This window comes from Vulpes vulpes, chromosome 14, assembly GCF_048418805.1.
Source record: "Vulpes vulpes isolate BD-2025 chromosome 14, VulVul3, whole genome shotgun sequence".
NCBI classification, from domain to species: domain Eukaryota; kingdom Metazoa; phylum Chordata; class Mammalia; order Carnivora; family Canidae; genus Vulpes; species Vulpes vulpes.
Genome location: NC_132793.1, coordinates 139,685,229 through 139,703,752, shown reverse-complemented (window position 1 = coordinate 139,703,752; position 18,524 = coordinate 139,685,229). Strand labels below are relative to the sequence as shown.

The window sequence follows — 18,524 nt, the reverse complement described above, 5'->3', positions numbered from 1 at the left end:
ACTCGACAACTTTCTCACCTGATAGCCATTTTTGGAGGCATCGCACACACAGTAACATACGGACCTACGTGCACAGCTTGGTCAAGTTCTGTGCTTGCGTACCAGGACGTTGTGGAAAAAAACGCCCTCTCCAGCCCCGACATAGATCCCCATGTCTCTCCACACCAGACTCTCAGGAAGCCACTCCCTGGTCCACCAGAGGTCAGAGCTGGGTCCTCCCCAGTCCTCATATTCCCCTTATTTACTGGGTAGGAAACAGGCACAGGGTCTGCAGAATTCAAGTCCTGGGCAGCTGCAGGCAGTGGTCTCCAGAGCTGCTCCATCAGCTCTCCTTTCGCCCTGGAACGACGCTTCTGCTTGGGGGGGAGTGGGTGTGTGTGTGTGTGTGTGTGTGTGTGTGTGTGCGCCACAAGGGGAAAGAACACCAGCTGGAATCAAAACACCCCCGGGCCATCCGGGTGGCACAGCTGGTCAGCGTCCAACTCTTGGTTTTGGCTCAGGTCTGAATCTCAGGATCATGAGGTCACAGGCTCGTGCTGGGCAGGGAGTGTGCTGGAGACTCTCTCCCCCTCCCTCTGTTCAAGATGCCTGCCGAGCAGACTTGTCCCGCTGCCTGAGCCCTCGGCCTCAAACCTTTTTTTTTTTTAAATATTTATTTACTTACTTATTCTGAGAGAGAGAGAGACAAAGACAGAGACAGAGAGAGATAGAGGGGAAAGCAGGTTCCACGCAGGAAGCCTGACATGGGTCTCGATCCCGGGACTCCAGGATCACGCCCCGGGCTGCAGGCGGTGCTAAATTGCTGCGCCACCAGGACTGCACCCCTCGGCCTCAAACCTAAGCTGTGCAATACCACCGAGCGCTGGGGGGAGGTGTGTGTGCTAGGCCTTGACGAGTTATTCTAACCTGCTAACGGACCCGGGAACACGGTAAGTTAAAGAGCCCCAGCTAGGTCAGGACGCTTATCCCCGGCTCTAAGTACTTCTGATGTCTCTAACCCCAGATGGTGAACTTGTCTTCATCACCCAGACCTCAACCTAGCAGAGCACTCTGCCATCCTTGGGACTCGGCGTGTTAACCAGCAATGGACACCTGTTCGCCTGGTTAAACCACATCCAGGGCACAAGTGGCTGCGCTCTAACGGGAAACACCGCAGGCCAGTCCCAGGTCACGGAGGGGCACGCTGGCAGCCACCACGGCCCAACGAAGGCACCACATGCTGTGTACTAGGCACACTCAGAGGTGGGGAAAGACCTAAACTGAGTTCAGTGCGGTGACCCAGCCACGCACGAACCACAGCGCGCGGCCAGTGTCCAGTGCACGGCAGGTGGGCACGATGCACCCGACCCTCCCGACCTTTCCCACGTGCAACACCCACATACTTTGCAAACTTAACAGTAGTCGCATTCCGAGGCACAAACCCCGTGTGGAACTGGACCTGGAACATCTTCATGGATGCCACCTGCAGAGAGAAAGCAGATGGGAGACTCTCGAGCTGGGAAGGGAATACCAGACACTCAGGCAGCAGACGCCTCACAGCTGACGGCTGAGTCGTGCACCACTCCAGGTACTGCAGACACACAGACAGTGGGACAGCACCCCCCAACGTCGGCTTCTCCGGGTCTGAGGTCGGGCAGCAGACGGCACCCAGTGGTGTAGGGAGCTCCAGGTGTTTCGGGCTAAAATCCTCGCTGCCTCGCGCCACACAAGGTGGTTCTCACTGGACACTGGGCCAGGGACCCTCCTCCAGAACCCACGGTGACAGCCCAGAGTGGCCCGAGCACCCACGTACCTTGGCCTGCAGTCTTCCTCCCAGGGTGGACCTGGCGTGGTAGATGACAATGAGCACGTCCCCTTGCACTGTTATGCCCAGGGGAATGACTGCTTTGCCATCCTCGATTCTGAAATCCCTAAAGAGCAGAATGATGAGAAAAGGTTCACTGAAGTCACAAACAGCTTCCAGAGAAGGGTGGCCTGGAAGGCGGAGGTGCTTGGGCAACCACTTCGACCTCCCTAGAGCACCAACACTTGGATCCACACGTTCTTATTCTGCTGGTTTTGCTACCAAATTACTCTGGGAAGGGGTGTTGCTCCAGGAACACCTAAGAAGCTACTCGCCGGCACGCTGGTCACGGGAACCTCCCACGCCTGGCGCCCGCCGCCTGGCCCTGGGGTGGGCCTCGGCACCCGTCCAAAGCCCTGGCAGACGTTCTCCTTACTAGCCTCCCAAGGAGGGAGGGTGAGTGAATCCGACGGCTGTGGCGCCGGGAAGGCCCTGAGCTCACCTCATCTTGTCGTACTCCTGAGACGTGGTGGTCACGCGCTCGTCCCCCACGTAGACCTCGCAGAAGGGCCTGCAGCCATTTCTCTGCTTGCTGAACAGGGGCACGGGTGTCATGACCACGGCTTTCACCAGGATGGGCTTGCTATGGGGTGTGATGGGCTCCTCGGCCACCATGTCACACATGTACTCGATGTACCTGCAGGGGCCAGAGGCACGCCACGTCACCCGCCTGCCGCCGCCCCGAGGCCCCGGCCAGCTCACCCCGGCTCCCGACACACCGTGGGACCGTGTCCGTGGAGCAGTCTACTCTAGTTTCATCTCACAGATCTCATGTGATTTTCATTCAGTTTAAAATATTTTTAAACTTCCCTTGAGACTTTTTCTTTGACTCCCAGTAATACAGAAGTGGATAAATGTTGAAAACCTTAAGGATCTTTCCAGCTATCCATCTTTTCAGTTTGAAAGCCACCTCCACATGCCACATGGGGCTCAAACTCACGACCCTGAGGGAGAGCTGCGTGCTCCCGATGCAGCCGGCCAGGTGCTTGTCTGTTACCCGTTTCTGGTGAGATCCTATCACGAACACACTTTGCACGACTGCTGCCCTGCGTGTGCTGCAGCTTCATGGCCCAGGACGCGACCTTCCTTACTGAATGGTCCACGAGCACTCAAAAGGAACGAGTGTTTTCTGGTTGCTGGGCAGAAGGCCTAGAGACGTCGTCCGGAGGGTCCCCTACAGCGCTCCGTCCGCTGCCGAGGAAGGAATGCAGGTGCCTACACTACCATCTCCCTTTCAATTGTGTTTTCTGCTCACAAACCTGGGATCTGCTCTCACTGTCTCGCTCCTCTAGCTCTCCCGGTGGTGTTCTCAGCACCCGCAGGGGCACACATCAGGCATCTGTCCCTGGTCTTGTGTGACGCCTGTCCCCTTGAGATGGGGAAGGAGTGGTGACCGGCTTCCACGAGGCAGGAGAGAAGGGCGCTGCATCACGCTGCGTCGTGCCAGCAGACCTGCTGGGGGACACCCCTCCCCAACGTGCTCACAGCACAAGGTCGAGATGCCGACACCCCATCAGAGCAGCGAGTCCCACCACAGCCTGAGTGAGCCCGGAAGCGGTGTGCAAGGGAGCAGCACACTGCTGGGTGAGGCTCACACCACCACACGGCCTGACTGCACCTCGACAGCAGCCGCAGGGTGCGAGCATGGACTTCTGCCCCACAGCAGCCAAGAAGTGCGGGTGGGCTGCGCAAGCCGCTGCCGTGGTGACGACCCGGGCAGCACCCAAACCGCCCGCTCCATGGGACAGCAGGAGCGAGCTCTTCCAGACGGGTGCTGCTGGGCCCTGCGCTTTCCCAGGGTCACGATCCTCCCGTGAACCGGCCCTCGGAGACCACACTTGCGCGCCTGCGGCGGTGGCTGGCCTCTACTGCACTGTCTTGCTGTTTCCTGTTCCTCGTCGTTCTTCCTTGGTCTTTCCTTGCAGGAAGTGAGATTCTTAACGACCTCGCCGACCTCCCGTGCTGACTTACTAACTCTGGTGCATAAACCTCTACCGGCTGCCCTGGGGATTCCGACAGCACTGACGTGCTTTGCACCTCCGCCTCCTTCCACTGGCGACCTTCGAGCTGCGTGTGGTCTCAGCCGACGGGGATCGCGTACGCGGTCCTCAGCGGGTTCTCTGCATGTCTGTTTTGTGTCCTCTGAGCTTTGGGGGTTTGGCGTCTCGTTATCTTTGGGAATTCTTTGGGAATATGTGGGGTCCACGTGCTGCCCTCCCGACTGTTCTGCCTCCTGCAATGGCCCGGCAGGCCTGGCTGCTCCGGCCCCTGCCCGCAGCTGCCGGTGAGCCTGAGGAAGGCGGTCTTGGCCGCCACAGCCACTCCCATGTCCGGCATCTGCCTTCTAGTCGCACAGTTCCCATCTTTGCTGAAGTGCCTGCGTGCACCCGCATCCTGCCTGCCTTCTTCATCAAGGCCTTCAACACATTAATCAGTTACTGCAAACTCCCCTCAGACACCTGGGGGAGACACCTGGGCTTACCCTGACGCCGCCCAGACCCGTCTGTCCCTCCAGACGCCAGCCAGATTCAGGAGGACGGACCCGCCCCAGCCTGGACGGCCTCACCCACTTGTGTGCACCAGCCCCAGGCTTCCAACCTCCTGGGGCTGAGGCCGCATCCCTCTCCCGAGGGGACCCACAGTACCTCTTGTGGGATGGCCAAATGCCCGGCGGGCAGCGCTTCATGCTGAACATGTACACGGCAGCCTCCGCGGTGCTGAACAGGCGGCAGAAGCACAAGAAGGAGCACACGGCGACCGCAGACGCAGCTCTCCCGTCCTAGGGTGAACGGCAAGCCGTGTGAGTGAGAAGCTCCCAAACCACACACCTCCTTCCCGTCTCAGCACGTACATGAAGGAGACAGGGCTAGGAGCACATAAGAACACTGGATGGTCAGCTGGCTGCTCCTGCTGGACACTGATCACCCCCCCTGCACCTCACGCCCACCCGTATGCTCCACACAAATTCCTACCAAATCCTTTCCATCAACCCTCTTGGCAGGATTTTTGTCAACAAGAGAATGGTGGCAGCGATATTCCTGGGCCATTTTGGCCAGTGCCCCACTTTCCAAAACATCTAAGAACCTAGAGATGGATGACGTAGGAGAAGACGCGGGGTCGTAAGAGAAGAAAGAGAGGAAGAAAAGGGAGTAATGAAGGACATAGGAGCAAGGACATAGGGGCAGAGACGGGGGTTGCTGGGGAGATGGGGGTCGTAGGAGAGAAACGGCTGACGTACGGGAGATGGGGACGTCGGGGGAGAGACAGGTGACGTCGGGGCAGAGACGGGGGAGGTAGGGGGAGAGACGGGCGACGTAGGGGCAGAGACGGGCGACTAAGGGGGAGAGACCGGGGACGTAGGGCAGAGACGGGGGACGTAGGGCAGAGACGGGGGAGGTAGGGGAGAGACGGGGGAGGTAGGAGAGAGACGGGGGACGTAGGGGCAGAGACGGGCGACGTAGGGCAGAGACGGGGGAGGTAGGGGAGAGACGGGGGAGGTAGGGGAGAGACGGGGGACGTAGGGGCAGAGACGGGCGACGTAGGGCAGAGACGGGGGAGGTAGGGGAGAGACGGGGGAGGTAGGGGAGAGACGGGGACGTAGGGGCAGAGACGGGGGACGTAGGGGCAGAGACGGGGGACGTAGGGGCAGAGACGGGCGACGTAGGGGCAGAGACGGGCGACGTAGGGGCAGAGACGGGGGACGTAGGGCAGAGACGGGGGACGTAGGGGCAGAGACCGGGGAGGTAGGGGCAGAGACCGGGGAGGTAGGGGCAGAGACCGGCGAGGTAGGGGCAGAGACCGGCGAGGTAGGGGCAGAGACGGGCGAGGTAGGGGCAGAGACCGGCGAGGTAGGGGCAGACGGGGGACTAGGGGCGAGACGGGCGACGTAGGGGCGAGACGGGCGACGTAGGGGCAGAGACGGGCAACGTAGGGGCAGAGACGGGGGAGGTAGGGGCAGAGACGGGGGAGGAAGGGGCAGAGACCGGGGAGGTAGGGGCGAGACGGGGGACGTAGGGGCAGAGACGGGGGACGTAGGGGCGAGACGGGCGACGTAGGGGCGAGACGGGCGAGGTAGGGGCAGAGACGGGCGACGTAGGGGCAGAGACGGGCGACGTAGGGGCAGAGACGGGCGACGTAGGGGCAGAGACGGGGGACGTAGGGGCAGAGACGGGGGACGTAGGGGCAGAGACCGGGGAGGTAGGGGCAGAGACCGGGGAGGTAGGGGCAGAGACCGGGGAGGTAGGGGCAGAGACGGGGGACGTAGGGGCAGAGACGGGCGACGTAGGGGCAGAGACGGGGGACGTAGGGGCAGAGACGGGGGACGTAGGGGCAGAGACGGGCGACGTAGGGGCAGAGACGGGCGACGTGGGGCAGAGACGGGCGACGTGGGGCAGAGACGGGCGACGTAGGGGCAGAGACGGGGGACGTAGGGGCAGAGACGGGGGACGTAGGGGCAGAGACCGGGGAGGTAGGGGCAGAGACGGGGGACGTAGGGGCAGAGACGGGGGACGTAGGGGCAGAGACCGGGGAGGTAGGGGCCAGACGGGGGACGTAGGGGCAGAGACGGGGGACGTAGGGGCGAGACGGGCGACGTAGGGGCAGAGACGGGGGAGGTAGGGGCAGAGACGGGGGAGGTAGGGGCAGAGACCGGGGAGGTAGGGGCAGAGACCGGGGAGGTAGGGGCAGAGACGGGCGACGTAGGGGCAGAGAGGGGCGACGTAGGGCAGAGACGGGCGACGTAGGGGCAGAGACGTGGGAGGTAGGGGCAGAGACGTGGGAGGTAGGGGCAGAGACGGGCGACGTAGGGGGAGAGACGGGCAACGTGGGGCAGAGACGGGCGACGTGAGGGCAGAGACGGGCGACGTAGGGCAGAGACGTGGGAGGTAGGGGCAGAGACGGGGGAGGTAGGGGCAGAGACCGGGGAGGTAGGGGCAGAGACCGGGGACGTAGGGGCAGAGACGGGCGACGTAGGGGCAGAGACGGGCGACGTGGGGCAGAGACGGGCGACGTAGGGGCAGAGACGGGCGACGTGGGGCAGAGACGGGCGACGTGGGGCAGAGACGGGCGACGTAGGGGCAGAGACGGGCGACGTAGGGGGAGAGACGGGCGACGTAGGGGCAGAGACGGGCGACGTAGGGGCAGAGACGGGCGACTAAGGGGGAGAGACCGGGGACGTAGGGCAGAGACGGGGGACGTAGGGCAGAGACGGGGGAGGTAGGGGAGAGACGGGGGAGGTAGGAGAGAGACGGGGGACGTAGGGGCAGAGATGGGCGACGTAGGGCAGAGACGGGGGAGGTAGGGGAGAGACGGGGGACGTAGGGGAGAGACGGGGGACGTAGGGGCAGAGACGGGCGACGTAGGGCAGAGACGGGGGAGGTAGGGGAGAGACGGGGGAGGTAGGGGAGAGACGGGGGACGTAGGGGCAGAGACGGGGGACGTAGGGGCAGAGACGGGCGACGTAGGGGCAGAGACGGGCGACGTAGGGGCAGAGACGGGGGACGTAGGGGCAGAGACGGGCGACGTAGGGGCAGAGACGGGCGACGTAGGGCAGAGACGGGGGACGTAGGGGCAGAGACGGGGGACGTAGGGGCAGAGACCGGGGAGGTAGGGGCAGAGACGGGGGAGGAAGGGGCAGAGACCGGGGAGGTAGGGGAGAGACCGGGGACGTAGGGGCAGAGACGGGGGACGTAGGGGCGAGACGGGCGATGTAGGGGCAGAGACGGGGGAGGTAGGGGCAGAGACGGGGGACGTAGGGGAGAGACGGGGGACGTAGGAGCAGAGACGGGGGACGTAGGGGCAGAGACGGGCGACGTAGGGGCAGAGACGGGCGACGTAGGGGCAGAGACGGGCGACGTAGGGGCAGAGACGGGCGACGTAGGGGAGAGACGGGCGACGTAGGGGCAGAGACGGGCGACTAAGGGGGAGAGACCGGGGACGTAGGGCAGAGACGGGGGACGTAGGGCAGAGACGGGGGACGTAGGGCAGAGACGGGGGAGGTAGGGGAGAGACGGGGGACATAGGGGCAGAGACGGGCGACGTAGGGCAGAGACGGGGGAGGTAGGGGAGAGACGGGGGAGGTAGGGGAGAGACGGGGGAGGTAGGGGCAGAGACGGGCGACGTAGGGCAGAGACGGGGGAGGTAGGGGAGAGACGGGGGACGTAGGGGAGAGACGGGGGACGTAGGGGCAGAGACGGGGGGACGTAGGGGCAGAGACGGGGGACGTAGGGGCAGAGACGGGCGACGTAGGGGCAGAGACGGGGGACGTAGGGGAGAGACGGGGGAGGTAGGGGCAGAGACGGGGGACGTAGGGGAGAGACGGGGGACGTAGGGGCAGAGACGGGGGACCTAGGGGCAGAGACGGGCGACTAAGGGGGAGAGACGGGCGACTAAGGGGGAGAGACGGGCGACGTAGGGCAGAGACGGGCGACGTAGGGGCGAGACGGGCGACGTAGGGGCGAGACGGGCGAGGTAGGGGCAGAGACGGGCGAGGTAGGGGCAGAGACGGGCGAGGTAGGGGCAGAGACCGGGGAGGTAGGGGCAGAGACCGGGGAGGTAGAGGCAGAGACCGGGGACGTAGGGGCAGAGACCGGGGACGTAGGGGCAGAGACGGGCGACGTAGGGGCAGAGACGGGCGACGTAGGGGCAGAGACGGGCGACGTAGGGGCAGAGACGGGGGACGTAGGGGCAGAGACGGGGGACGTAGGGGCAGAGACGGGCGACGTGGGGCAGAGACGGGCGACGTGGGGCAGAGACGGGCGACGTAGGGGCAGAGACCGGGGAGGTAGGGGCAGAGACCGGGGAGGTAGGGGCAGAGACCGGGGAGGTAGGGGCAGAGACCGGGGAGGTAGGGGCAGAGACCGGGGAGGTAGGGGCGAGACGGGGGACGTAGGGGCGAGACGGGGGACGTAGGGGCGAGACGGGGGACGTAGGGGCGAGACGGGGGAGGTAGGGGCAGAGACGGGGGAGGTAGGGGCAGAGACGGGCGACGTAGGGGCAGAGACGGGCGACGTAGGGCAGAGACGGGCGACGTAGGGGCAGAGACGTGGGAGGTAGGGGCAGAGACGTGGGAGGTAGGGGCAGAGACGTGGGAGGTAGGGGCAGAGACGGGCGACGTAGGGGGAGAGACGGGCAACGTGGGGCAGAGACGGGCGACGTGAGGGCAGAGACGGGCGACGTAGGGCAGAGACGTGGGAGGTAGGGGCAGAGACGGGGGAGGTAGGGGCAGAGACCGGGGAGGTAGGGGCAGAGACCGGGGACGTAGGGGCAGAGACGGGCGACGTAGGGGCAGAGACGGGCGACGTGGGGGCAGAGACGGGCGACGTAGGGGCAGAGACGGGCGACGTGGGGCAGAGACGGGCGACGTGGGGCAGAGACGGGCGACGTAGGGGCAGAGACCGGGGAGGTAGGGGCAGAGACCAGCGAGGTAGGGGCAGAGACCGGCGAGGTAGGGGCAGAGACCGGCGAGGTAGGGGCAGAGACCGGCGAGGTAGGGGCAGACGGGCGACGTAGGGGCGAGACGGGCGACGTAGGGGCGAGACGGGCGACGTAGGGGCAGAGACGGGCGACGTAGGGGCAGAGACGGGGGAGGTAGGGGCAGAGACGGGGGAGGAAGGGGCAGAGACCGGGGAGGTAGGGGAGAGACCGGGGACGTAGGGGCAGAGACGGGGGACGTAGGGGCGAGACGGGGGACGTAGGGGCGAGACGGGCGAGGTAGGGGCAGAGACGGGGGAGGTAGGGGAGAGACGGGGGACGTAGGGGCAGAGACGGGGGACGTAGGGGCAGAGACGGGCGACGTAGGGGCAGAGACGGGGGACGTAGGGGCAGAGACGGGCGACGTAGGGGCAGAGACGGGCGACTTAGGGGAGAGACGGGCGACGTAGGGGCAGAGACGGGCGACTAAGGGGGAGAGACCGGGGACGTAGGGCAGAGACGGGGGACGTAGGGCAGAGACGGGGGAGGTAGGGGAGAGACGGGGGAGGTAGGAGAGAGACGGGCGACGTAGGGGCAGAGACGGGCGACGTAGGGCAGAGACGGGGGAGGTAGGGGAGAGACGGGGGAGGTAGGGGAGAGACGGGGGAGGTAGGGGCAGAGACGGGCGACGTAGGGCAGAGACGGGGGAGGTAGGGGAGAGACGGGGGAGGTAGGGGAGAGACGGGGGACGTAGGGGCAGAGACGGGGGACGTAGGGGCAGAGACGGGCGACGTAGGGGCAGAGACGGGGGACGTAGGGGCAGAGACGGGCGACGTAGGGGCAGAGACGGGGGACGTAGGGCAGAGACGGGGACGTAGGGGCAGAGACGGGGGACGTAGGGGCAGAGACCGGCGAGGTAGGGGCAGAGACCGGCGAGGTAGGGGCAGAGACCGGCGAGGTAGGGGCAGAGACCGGCGAGGTAGGGGCAGAGACCGGCGAGGTAGGGGCAGACGGGGGACTAGGGGCGAGACGGGCGACGTAGGGGCGAGACGGGCGACGTAGGGGCAGAGACGGGCGACGTAGGGGCAGAGACGGGGGAGGTAGGAGCAGAGACGAGGGAGGAAGGGGCAGAGACCGGGGAGGTAGGGGCGAGACGGGGGACGTAGGGGCAGAGACGGGGGACGTAGGGGCGAGACGGGCGACGTAGGGGCGAGACCGGCGACGTAGGGGCAGAGACGGGGGAGGTAGGGGCAGAGACCGGGGAGGTAGGGGAGAGACGGGGGACGTAGGGGCAGAGACGGGCGACGTAGGGGCAGAGACGGGCGACGTAGGGGCGAGACGGGCGACGTAGGGGCAGAGACGGGCGACGTAGGGGCAGAGACGGGGGAGGTAGGGGCAGAGACGAGGGAGGAAGGGGCAGAGACCGGGGAGGTAGGGGCGAGACGGGGGACGTAGGGGCAGAGACGGGGGACGTAGGGGCGAGACGGGCGACGTAGGGGCGAGACCGGCGACGTAGGGGCAGAGACGGGGGAGGTAGGGGCAGAGACCGGGGAGGTAGGGGAGAGACGGGGGACGTAGGGGCAGAGACGGGGGACGTAGGGGCGAGACGGGCGACGTAGGGGCGAGACGGGCGACGTAGGGGCAGAGACGGGAGAGGTAGGGGCAGAGACCGGGGAGGTAGGGGAGAGACGGGGGACGTAGGGGCAGAGACGGGCGACGTAGGGGCAGAGACGGGCGACGTAGGGGCAGAGACGGGCGACGTAGGGCAGAGACGGGCGACGTAGGGGCAGAGACGGGCGACGTGGGGCAGAGACGGGCGACGTAGGGGCAGAGACGGGGGACGTAGGAGCAGAGACGGGGGACGTAGGGGCAGAGACCGGGGACGTAGGGGCGAGACGGGGGACGTAGGGGCAGAGACGGGGGACGTAGGGGCGAGACGGGCGACGTAGGGGCAGAGACGGGGGAGGTAGGGGCAGAGACCGGGGAGGTAGGGGCAGAGACGGGGGAGGTAGGGGCAGAGACCGGGGAGGTAGGGGAGAGACGGGCGACGTAGGGGCAGAGACGGGCGACGTAGGGCAGAGACGTGGGAGGTAGGGGCAGAGACGGGCGACGTGGGGCAGAGACGGGCGACGTAGGGGCAGAGACGGGCGACGTAGGGGCAGAGACGGGCGACGTGGGGCAGAGACGGGCGACGTAGGGGCAGAGACGGGCGACGTAGGGGGAGAGACGGGCGACGTAGGGGCAGAGACGGGCGACGTAGGGGCAGAGACGGGCGACTAAGGGGGAGAGACCGGGGACGTAGGGCAGAGACGGGGGACGTAGGGCAGAGACGGGGGAGGTAGGGGAGAGACGGGGGAGGTAGGAGAGAGACGGGCGACGTAGGGGCAGAGACGGGCGACGTAGGGCAGAGACGGGCGACGTAGGGGCAGAGACGGGCGACGTAGGGGCGAGACGGGCGACGTAGGGGCAGAGACGGGGGAAGTAGGGGCAGAGACGGGGGAGGTAGGGGCAGAGACCGGGGAGGTAGGGGCAGAGACCGGGGAGGTAGGGGAGAGACTGGGGACGTAGGGGCAGAGACGGGGGACGTAGGGGAGAGACGGGCCATGTAGGGGGAGGACGGGGACGTAGAGGCAGAGATGGGGGAGGCGGGGGCTGAGACGGGGGACGAAGGGGGAGAGACGGGAGAGGGAGTCGCAGAGTAGGGGGATGTAGTAGCAGAGAAAGGGGACATAGTGGCAAGAGGTGGGACATGGGAGAGCGGGGGACGTAGGGGGAGAGTCAGCGGTCCTGGGCTTCTGGTGATTGCTGGCCCAGAGCGATCGGCCTCTGGCTAGGTGACACGACCTGCGGGACCACCCGGGTGGTGCTTTCCTGGGGAGCAGCTGTCGTCCAGAGTCAGGCAGGGCCCCTGGAGGCTGCCGCTCTCTTGAAATGCCGGGGACGACGGCGGGGCCCCTGGGCGCAGGGTCGGCGCTGGAAACTGCAGGCCAGAGCTGCTCGTCACAGCTCCTGCCGAGTCGGAGTGGGGGTGCCATGTGCCCACCCGGAGCCCGGCTCCCTGAGGCCGGCGGGCTGCTGAGGCTCCACACACTCACCATGCAGTGCACGACACAGACGTTCTTGTGGTCCTGCCGCAGCCACGAGTGCATGTTCCGACACACGCTGTACAGGCTGCGAAGGTTCGGGGCCCGTCTGGCCGCCCAGCCACACTCGGAGACCTGCAGGCACAGGGCTCGGCTCAGCCTGGGCTCCCTGCCCCCGCGGGGGTGCCGGCGCGCAGGGAGCCCGAGGACTCGTGCTCTCAACAGACGCCGCCGCGGGCACGCCTTTCTTCCCGCCCGCTCCCATGCCTCCTGCTCCGGGACATGTACCAGGCTCTGTGCTTGGCACAGAGAATGGAGAGTCCGCCCTTCTCCTGCCTGCACGGCCCAAGTGCGTGCAGTGTCTGTCCCACGTGCTCGTGTGCTAGGAACCCCACGTGGCCTCACACGGCTGCACAAGCAGCCAGGAGGCGCCCTGGGCTAGTGGCGTGTAGGTGCTGTATGGAAGTCCGTCCGACTGTCTCCTCACAGTCCTGCCATGGACTGCTCCTTGAGAAAGCCCCCGTCCCCACCGTCTGCTGCACATCTGCTGTCCCCAGGTCGTGACACCCAGGACCCCCAGAGCCTCAGGGTCCGCCTCCTGGGGAACACCACATGTGGGTCTGAATGTCAAGTGTGAGGGAAAACCGCAGCAGCGAGGGGCCAATGCCCAGGCCACACACCCGGTTGTGAAATTTGGAGGGCCGGTATGTTCTTGGGGACAGGTTGTAGACGGCGTAATGTCCCGGGTGCTTGGAGTCCAGAAACAACCGCACGTCTTCGATGTTGTTCTTGATGGCCGACTCCACGCCTTCTGCTGGGAACGACATCACTGGAAGAGAGCAGCCCACGTCAGCCGCCAGCGTGGTGGCCCCTGGCCTCTGCAGGGCACACGGGTGCTCTTCCCTGGTAGGCCGTCAACCCCAGGCCCCGGCTCCTCGCTGCCCCCCCACCCTCCGGGATCTCAACAGGGTGTTCCACCAGAGAGCCTGATGCAGAACAGAGGCTCTGAGTGTCTGGATTTTGGTTTTGGCTTTTGTCTGGAGACCCAAGTGTGCATTGCACCATTCCCCTCATGATGTCAGACTTCCAGAAAGTTCCAGACCAGGGAGGAGAAGCTGAGTCAATGTGGCACTGTGCACTGGACAAAGGGACAGGTGGCCCAGGCCGCCCTCTCCTCCGCCAGCCACATCCGCAGCCCTGACGGTGCAGCAGGGAGGCCAAGGACCCCACGAGCCATCCTCAGACAGCACACAACCAGAAGCATGTCCTTACGGGTAAAGGTTGCAAACTTACCAGCAATTCTAGATGTGATGTAAGAGATGTCCAAATCTCCTTTTGCGTAACTGGAATTAGAACAAGAGCATTTGGTTACTATAGGAAATTTCTAGAGTTAAGTGATGAGACCTTAGAATGGAGTGAGCCCTGCAGAGGCTGTGGGAACCTCAGCGCTCGGGCCGCGGCTCATGGGGAACGTTGTGTAGGGGTGTGCATGTGGGCAGCTGAGGTGTGTGTGTGCACCTGTCAGGGTGCACACACGCATCTAGAGCAGAGGTGACAGAGAGGCACAGACCCCAGGACAAACTGACCACTATTCCCCTGGAAAGAAGATAGCTTTCTCGGCCCAGCACATCACGTGTGGCAAAACAGTTTCAAGTCACCGAGAAGGCACGAGAACCAGACGCGGCAGGGATGCTGGAACCGTAGGACCAGGAATGTAAGCAGCTGTGATTAATACACTAACAGCTCTAACTCGTTAAAGCAGAAAGCAGACAACAGATGGGCCCTGTGAACAGAGAGAGGTTCCAAGAAAGGATCAAAAAGTAAAGCAGGAGACAAAACCACGGGGGCAGAAAAGAAAGGCTCTGACGAGCTGATCAGACTGGATGTGGCCGAGGAAAGAATCTGAGCTGGAAAAACTATCAATAGAATCCTTGAAAAATGCAATGCAAAAAAAAAAAAAAGAAAAAAAGAAAAATGCAACCCAAAGAGAACGAAGGCTGAAAAATTCCGGAACTAGATCTCCAAGGATGGGGGTGACTTGGAAAGGTTACCGTGCTTGGAGCACGGAGCGGGACGCAGCCGCCGTGCAGAGCAAGGGCAAGCCGGGGCGCGGGGCTGGCAGGACGTCAGACGGCCAGCGGCGCCCGGGACGCACAGGAAAGGGGGTGGGACGCACACCGGCCGTCTCTTCAGACCTCACGCGAGCAAGGAGCAAGATACGGAGCATCGGGAGAACGCCCCAGAGTCCCGCACCCTGGGCCGTGACCCTCCCAACGTGAGGAGCAGTGGAGACTCTGAGGCGCGCGGGGGACGGGCTGCCAGCAGACCCGCTGCAAGACGTGTTAGCAGTTCTCCAGAGGGGAGGAAAGCGCCGTGTCAGACCCTCAGATCTACACGAAGAGCCGAAGAACATCAAAGAGGAAACGAAAGTAAAACAAACTTTCATTTTCTTATTCTTAGCTGATTTGATAGACACTGGCCCGTTCCAAAGATAAAGGCAACAGCGCATCCGGTGTGCACGCTCAGCACAGCTCCTGTGTTCAGACACACACGCGTGCGTGCTCCTGTGGCAGCGAGTGCCCGAGGCGGTGGTGCGGGGCTACATGGGCGGGGGAGGGGGTCTGGATGAGCGGGAAATATGTCCCGCAAGCTCTGGAGCAGCCAGTAAAAAAAGTAAAAAAAACAAACAAATGTAACGGATAGGAAAGAAGAGAGGCGCTCAGGTGAAGGGCTCGATTCCAAGCACGGAAGGCGGGGCAGGGCGCAGGAGGTGGGCACAGGCACGGGCACGCTGGGCATCCGCCCGCACCCGCTGCAGGACGGGGACCAGAGGCCGGACCAACCAGCCTGACTCCACGACGTCTACGAGCTGGCGAGCTGGCGAGGCCGAGCACCTTCTAGGACTTTACTCCCCATTCGTCCTGCCGGCTGCCTGCATGCCTGCGTCCTGTTTGTCGTCCACGACGGGCTTCGTAGGAGACACCGTCCCTGTCTCCTGGTTCAAACACACCCACTCCCACTCAGGCCCATACCTTTCTGGAAACTTAGCAGTATGTTTGGGTGGACACGGGGTTTGGCCTATGTTGTTGGCCGCTCATTCCCACAGCTGGGCACTTTCATCCCACGTAAGAAACATCCCCCACTGTCACGTCACAAACATGCCCGTCTCTATTTTATTTATTTATTTTTTTTTATTTTTTTATTTTTTTAAGATTTTATTTATTTATTCATGATAGTCAGAGAGAGAGAGGCAGAGACACAGGCAGAGGGAGAAGCAGGCTCCATGCACCGGGAGCCTGACGTGGGATTCGATCCCGGGTCGTCCAGGATCGCGCCCTGGGCCAAAGGCAGGCGCCAAACCGCTGCGCCACCCAGAGATCCCCCGTCTCTATTTTAATTTTCCTTAAAGCGCTGCTGTTGACAATACATCTTCCAACTAATCCAATCAATGTTCTTGGCCGTTCGTGGAAGACCCACCCGTTTCTTGCCCACACAGACACCCACAGCCACAGCACCTCTCGTCGCCCAGAACCCTAGGCTGCGTGGTCCCCATGCAGGTCCCCCTAGCCGGGCAGCGTTCACGAGTCCCACCACCTCACCCGCACAGGCACACGGCTCATGTCTGAAGAAAAGTGACATACACTGGGTTCATCCCCCATTCTTCTTTCTTTTAATACACTGCTGGCAATTTTGGGCAACTTACAAATTTCTAGGTCAAAATCAATAGAAACATCTAAATTTTTATTTATATTGTGACGGACTCACAGACTGCGTGAGGATACCATCCTCAAAACTTAATTCTCCCAAACACACACGTGGTGGCTCTCTCCTCACTCAGGTCTCCTCGTGCGGTTTCTCCAGACTCAGCTGGGCACAGCACCCCGAGCAGCAGCACCACTGCACTGGCTCCGGGCACAGCAGGGCCCAGAGGCACCCGAGGGGCTGGACGCGTTCGCAGCCCCACACGCAGCCCCACGCGCCTGCTGCCCCTCCCGCCCTCTGACAGTGGCCGGCGGGCATCCAGGAGGGAGGAAAGGACCCCTGGACCTGGGGACACCTCCCTGCTAGAGGCCAGAGTCAGCCCTGTGCAGACCAACCATCCTGAAATGATTGTAAAATGCATAAAATGCAGGAGCGTCCTAAGGAACCGTTCAGGCAGCTTGACAAGTTTATTCTAGAAACCACTCAAAGAAACCGGTGTAAGAAAGCCAGTGTTCCTGGGCAGGCAGGACAGGGAGGAGGGCCGGCACTGGCAGGGGCTGAGGCCGGGCACTGAGCAGGGCAGGAGGCCTGGGAAAGAAACTGGAAGGCCGCCCGCCTGTGGCCATCGGCGCCAGGCTGCTCCCGGCGGGGGAGACGGCGAGAAACAGCCCCCACGTCAGCTCCGAGTGGATTACACACCCCAACGGACAGCAATAAAACCACTAAATAGATGTTTACAACACATTTAAACATTTACGTAACTGTTTTAAAACACACCTAAAATATGCTCAAAACCTGGGCTGCGGGAAACTCCCTGAACAAGACCTAAGGGGAGGACGGGCTCCCTGAGCTTTAGCTGAAACCCCTCAGGACAGGGCGCAGGGGGGCTCACGGCGATGGGCGTCCGTGTTCCGGCCCCCGCCGGGCCCTGCGCTGCGGGGGGAGGGGGTGGGGTGACCGCCGGGGTTCTCTCTGTGCCGCCCCCACCCCCAGCCCCGCACACACCCGCACGCTCCTAAAACAAACAAGCCCACCGCAGGACAAACAACATGAGCATCAGACGGACGGTTTGCCCGTGTTTACTTTTTCACAAAAACAATGAACACACAGAATATACAACAAAATATAATATCGGCAAACAAAAACTCCAAAAAAGACCAAGGTTTAGAACAGGCAGGCCACAGAAACAGCGGCGTCCAGAGGTGCCGTCCACGGGCCCTCTCTGTCCTGCGTGGGGCATGGGCGGAACGACATGAACACGACAGCCCAACAGGCGAAGTCGGGGACTCGGGGTGTGCCTGGGTGGGGGCGGCCGCCAAAGGCCTGCGTTCTGGCCCCGGGACGAGTGCACGGAAGACGTGTTCCCACACCCAGGAGGCAGTGAGGGGCCGACGCGCGGGCCCAGGCCCTGCCCAGGACGGGCCTCCCAGGACCCCCGGGTCTCTGCCGGCATCACGGAGGGCTGCTCGGCGCCCCGAGAGCCCGTCAGCCGTGAGCAAGGCCGCCCCCACCCAGGCCTTGGGGCGGCCCCTCGGCAGCACGGCTGCCAGGCACTGGTGCTCACGAGCGTGAACGTCATGGCTGCTGGCCAGGGCGGAGAACAGGGCTGGGACCCACGTGTCCTGCCGACCCCCGTCCGACACCCCCGAGGGCTCTAGGTAGGCTCGCCGAGAACCTGTCGGTACCGGGGACGTTTCCCCTCCGGCCTGCGTGCTTGCCCGTCTCAGACGCTCTCGCTGAATCACGCTGGGAGTAAGAAGCCCGACAAGAGACAGTCACGCAGGCCTAACCGCGAACGCACAGAGGCCTGCTGGCCAGGCGGCTCTGCGGCTGCGGTCCAGCGACTTCGGGAGGCTCCCCGCTCCTCCCAGACCTGGTATGAGTCTGGCGCCTGCTGCGTGCCCTGAGGACCCCAACCCCAGGTGCTGGGTCTCTGGGAGGCTCCCCTGGGTGACACGCGTCCCATACGACTCCACGGAGTCGGAAGACCCAGAAAGTCGTGCCAGTCGTTCCTCAGACTCCACCAGCGCCTTTTCCCTGTGCTCTGAGGCAAACCCCCGCCCCGAGGACGGCCCTGTGCCAAGTCTGGGTGTCCTCTGGCAAACCTCCAACCCTGGGAGTGGTCCTGGTCCTGGGACCCTGACACGTATCATTTTTTGTTTAAGAAACCTTCAATCCTGACGCCACCAGGTGACAGCTTTTCTATCCTCGTACCAGCTGTGGTCTCGTTATCATGCAAGACCTGCCAAGCACCTCCCAGACTCCGGAGGCCCTGCCCCGAGGGGTGGGACCCACCACGACGGATCCCCAGGCCGCCTCGCCCGTGTCACCACTGGGACCCTGGCTGTGCTCTCAGCCTGAGGAGTGCTGCCAGGGTCAGGTCTTCAAGTCAACATGCCCCGTGGGGTCCAGCCGGTCCTAAGCTGGCTAAGCCCAGGAGCACACCACCGCCCTCTCCAGCCCCAACCAGAGACAGCGTCACACTC

The 18,524-nt window shown here is 63.6% G+C and overlaps 1 protein-coding gene across 15 annotated transcripts in view; it reads right to left on the bottom strand.

Annotated features, from left to right (window-relative positions):
* GAK (cyclin G associated kinase) overlaps nt 1-18,524 on the bottom strand; it is a 57,903-nt gene that overhangs the window by 10,829 nt on the left and 28,550 nt on the right. For all 15 annotated transcript variants that reach the window (XR_011997260.1, XM_072738054.1, XM_072738059.1 and 12 more), the window contains 7 exons: nt 13,630-13,679; nt 13,017-13,165; nt 12,349-12,471; nt 4,489-4,622; nt 2,286-2,480; nt 1,793-1,910; nt 1,383-1,462 (listed from right to left, as the gene is read on the bottom strand). Coding sequence is in view for 14 of the 15 variants with exons in the window: in XM_072738054.1 (XP_072594155.1) it covers nt 1,383-1,462; nt 1,793-1,910; nt 2,286-2,480; nt 4,489-4,622; nt 12,349-12,471; nt 13,017-13,165; nt 13,630-13,679 (849 nt within the window). In the remaining variant the exon portion in view is untranslated. The remainder of the gene's footprint in view (nt 1-1,382; nt 1,463-1,792; nt 1,911-2,285; nt 2,481-4,488; nt 4,623-12,348; nt 12,472-13,016; nt 13,166-13,629; nt 13,680-18,524) is intronic.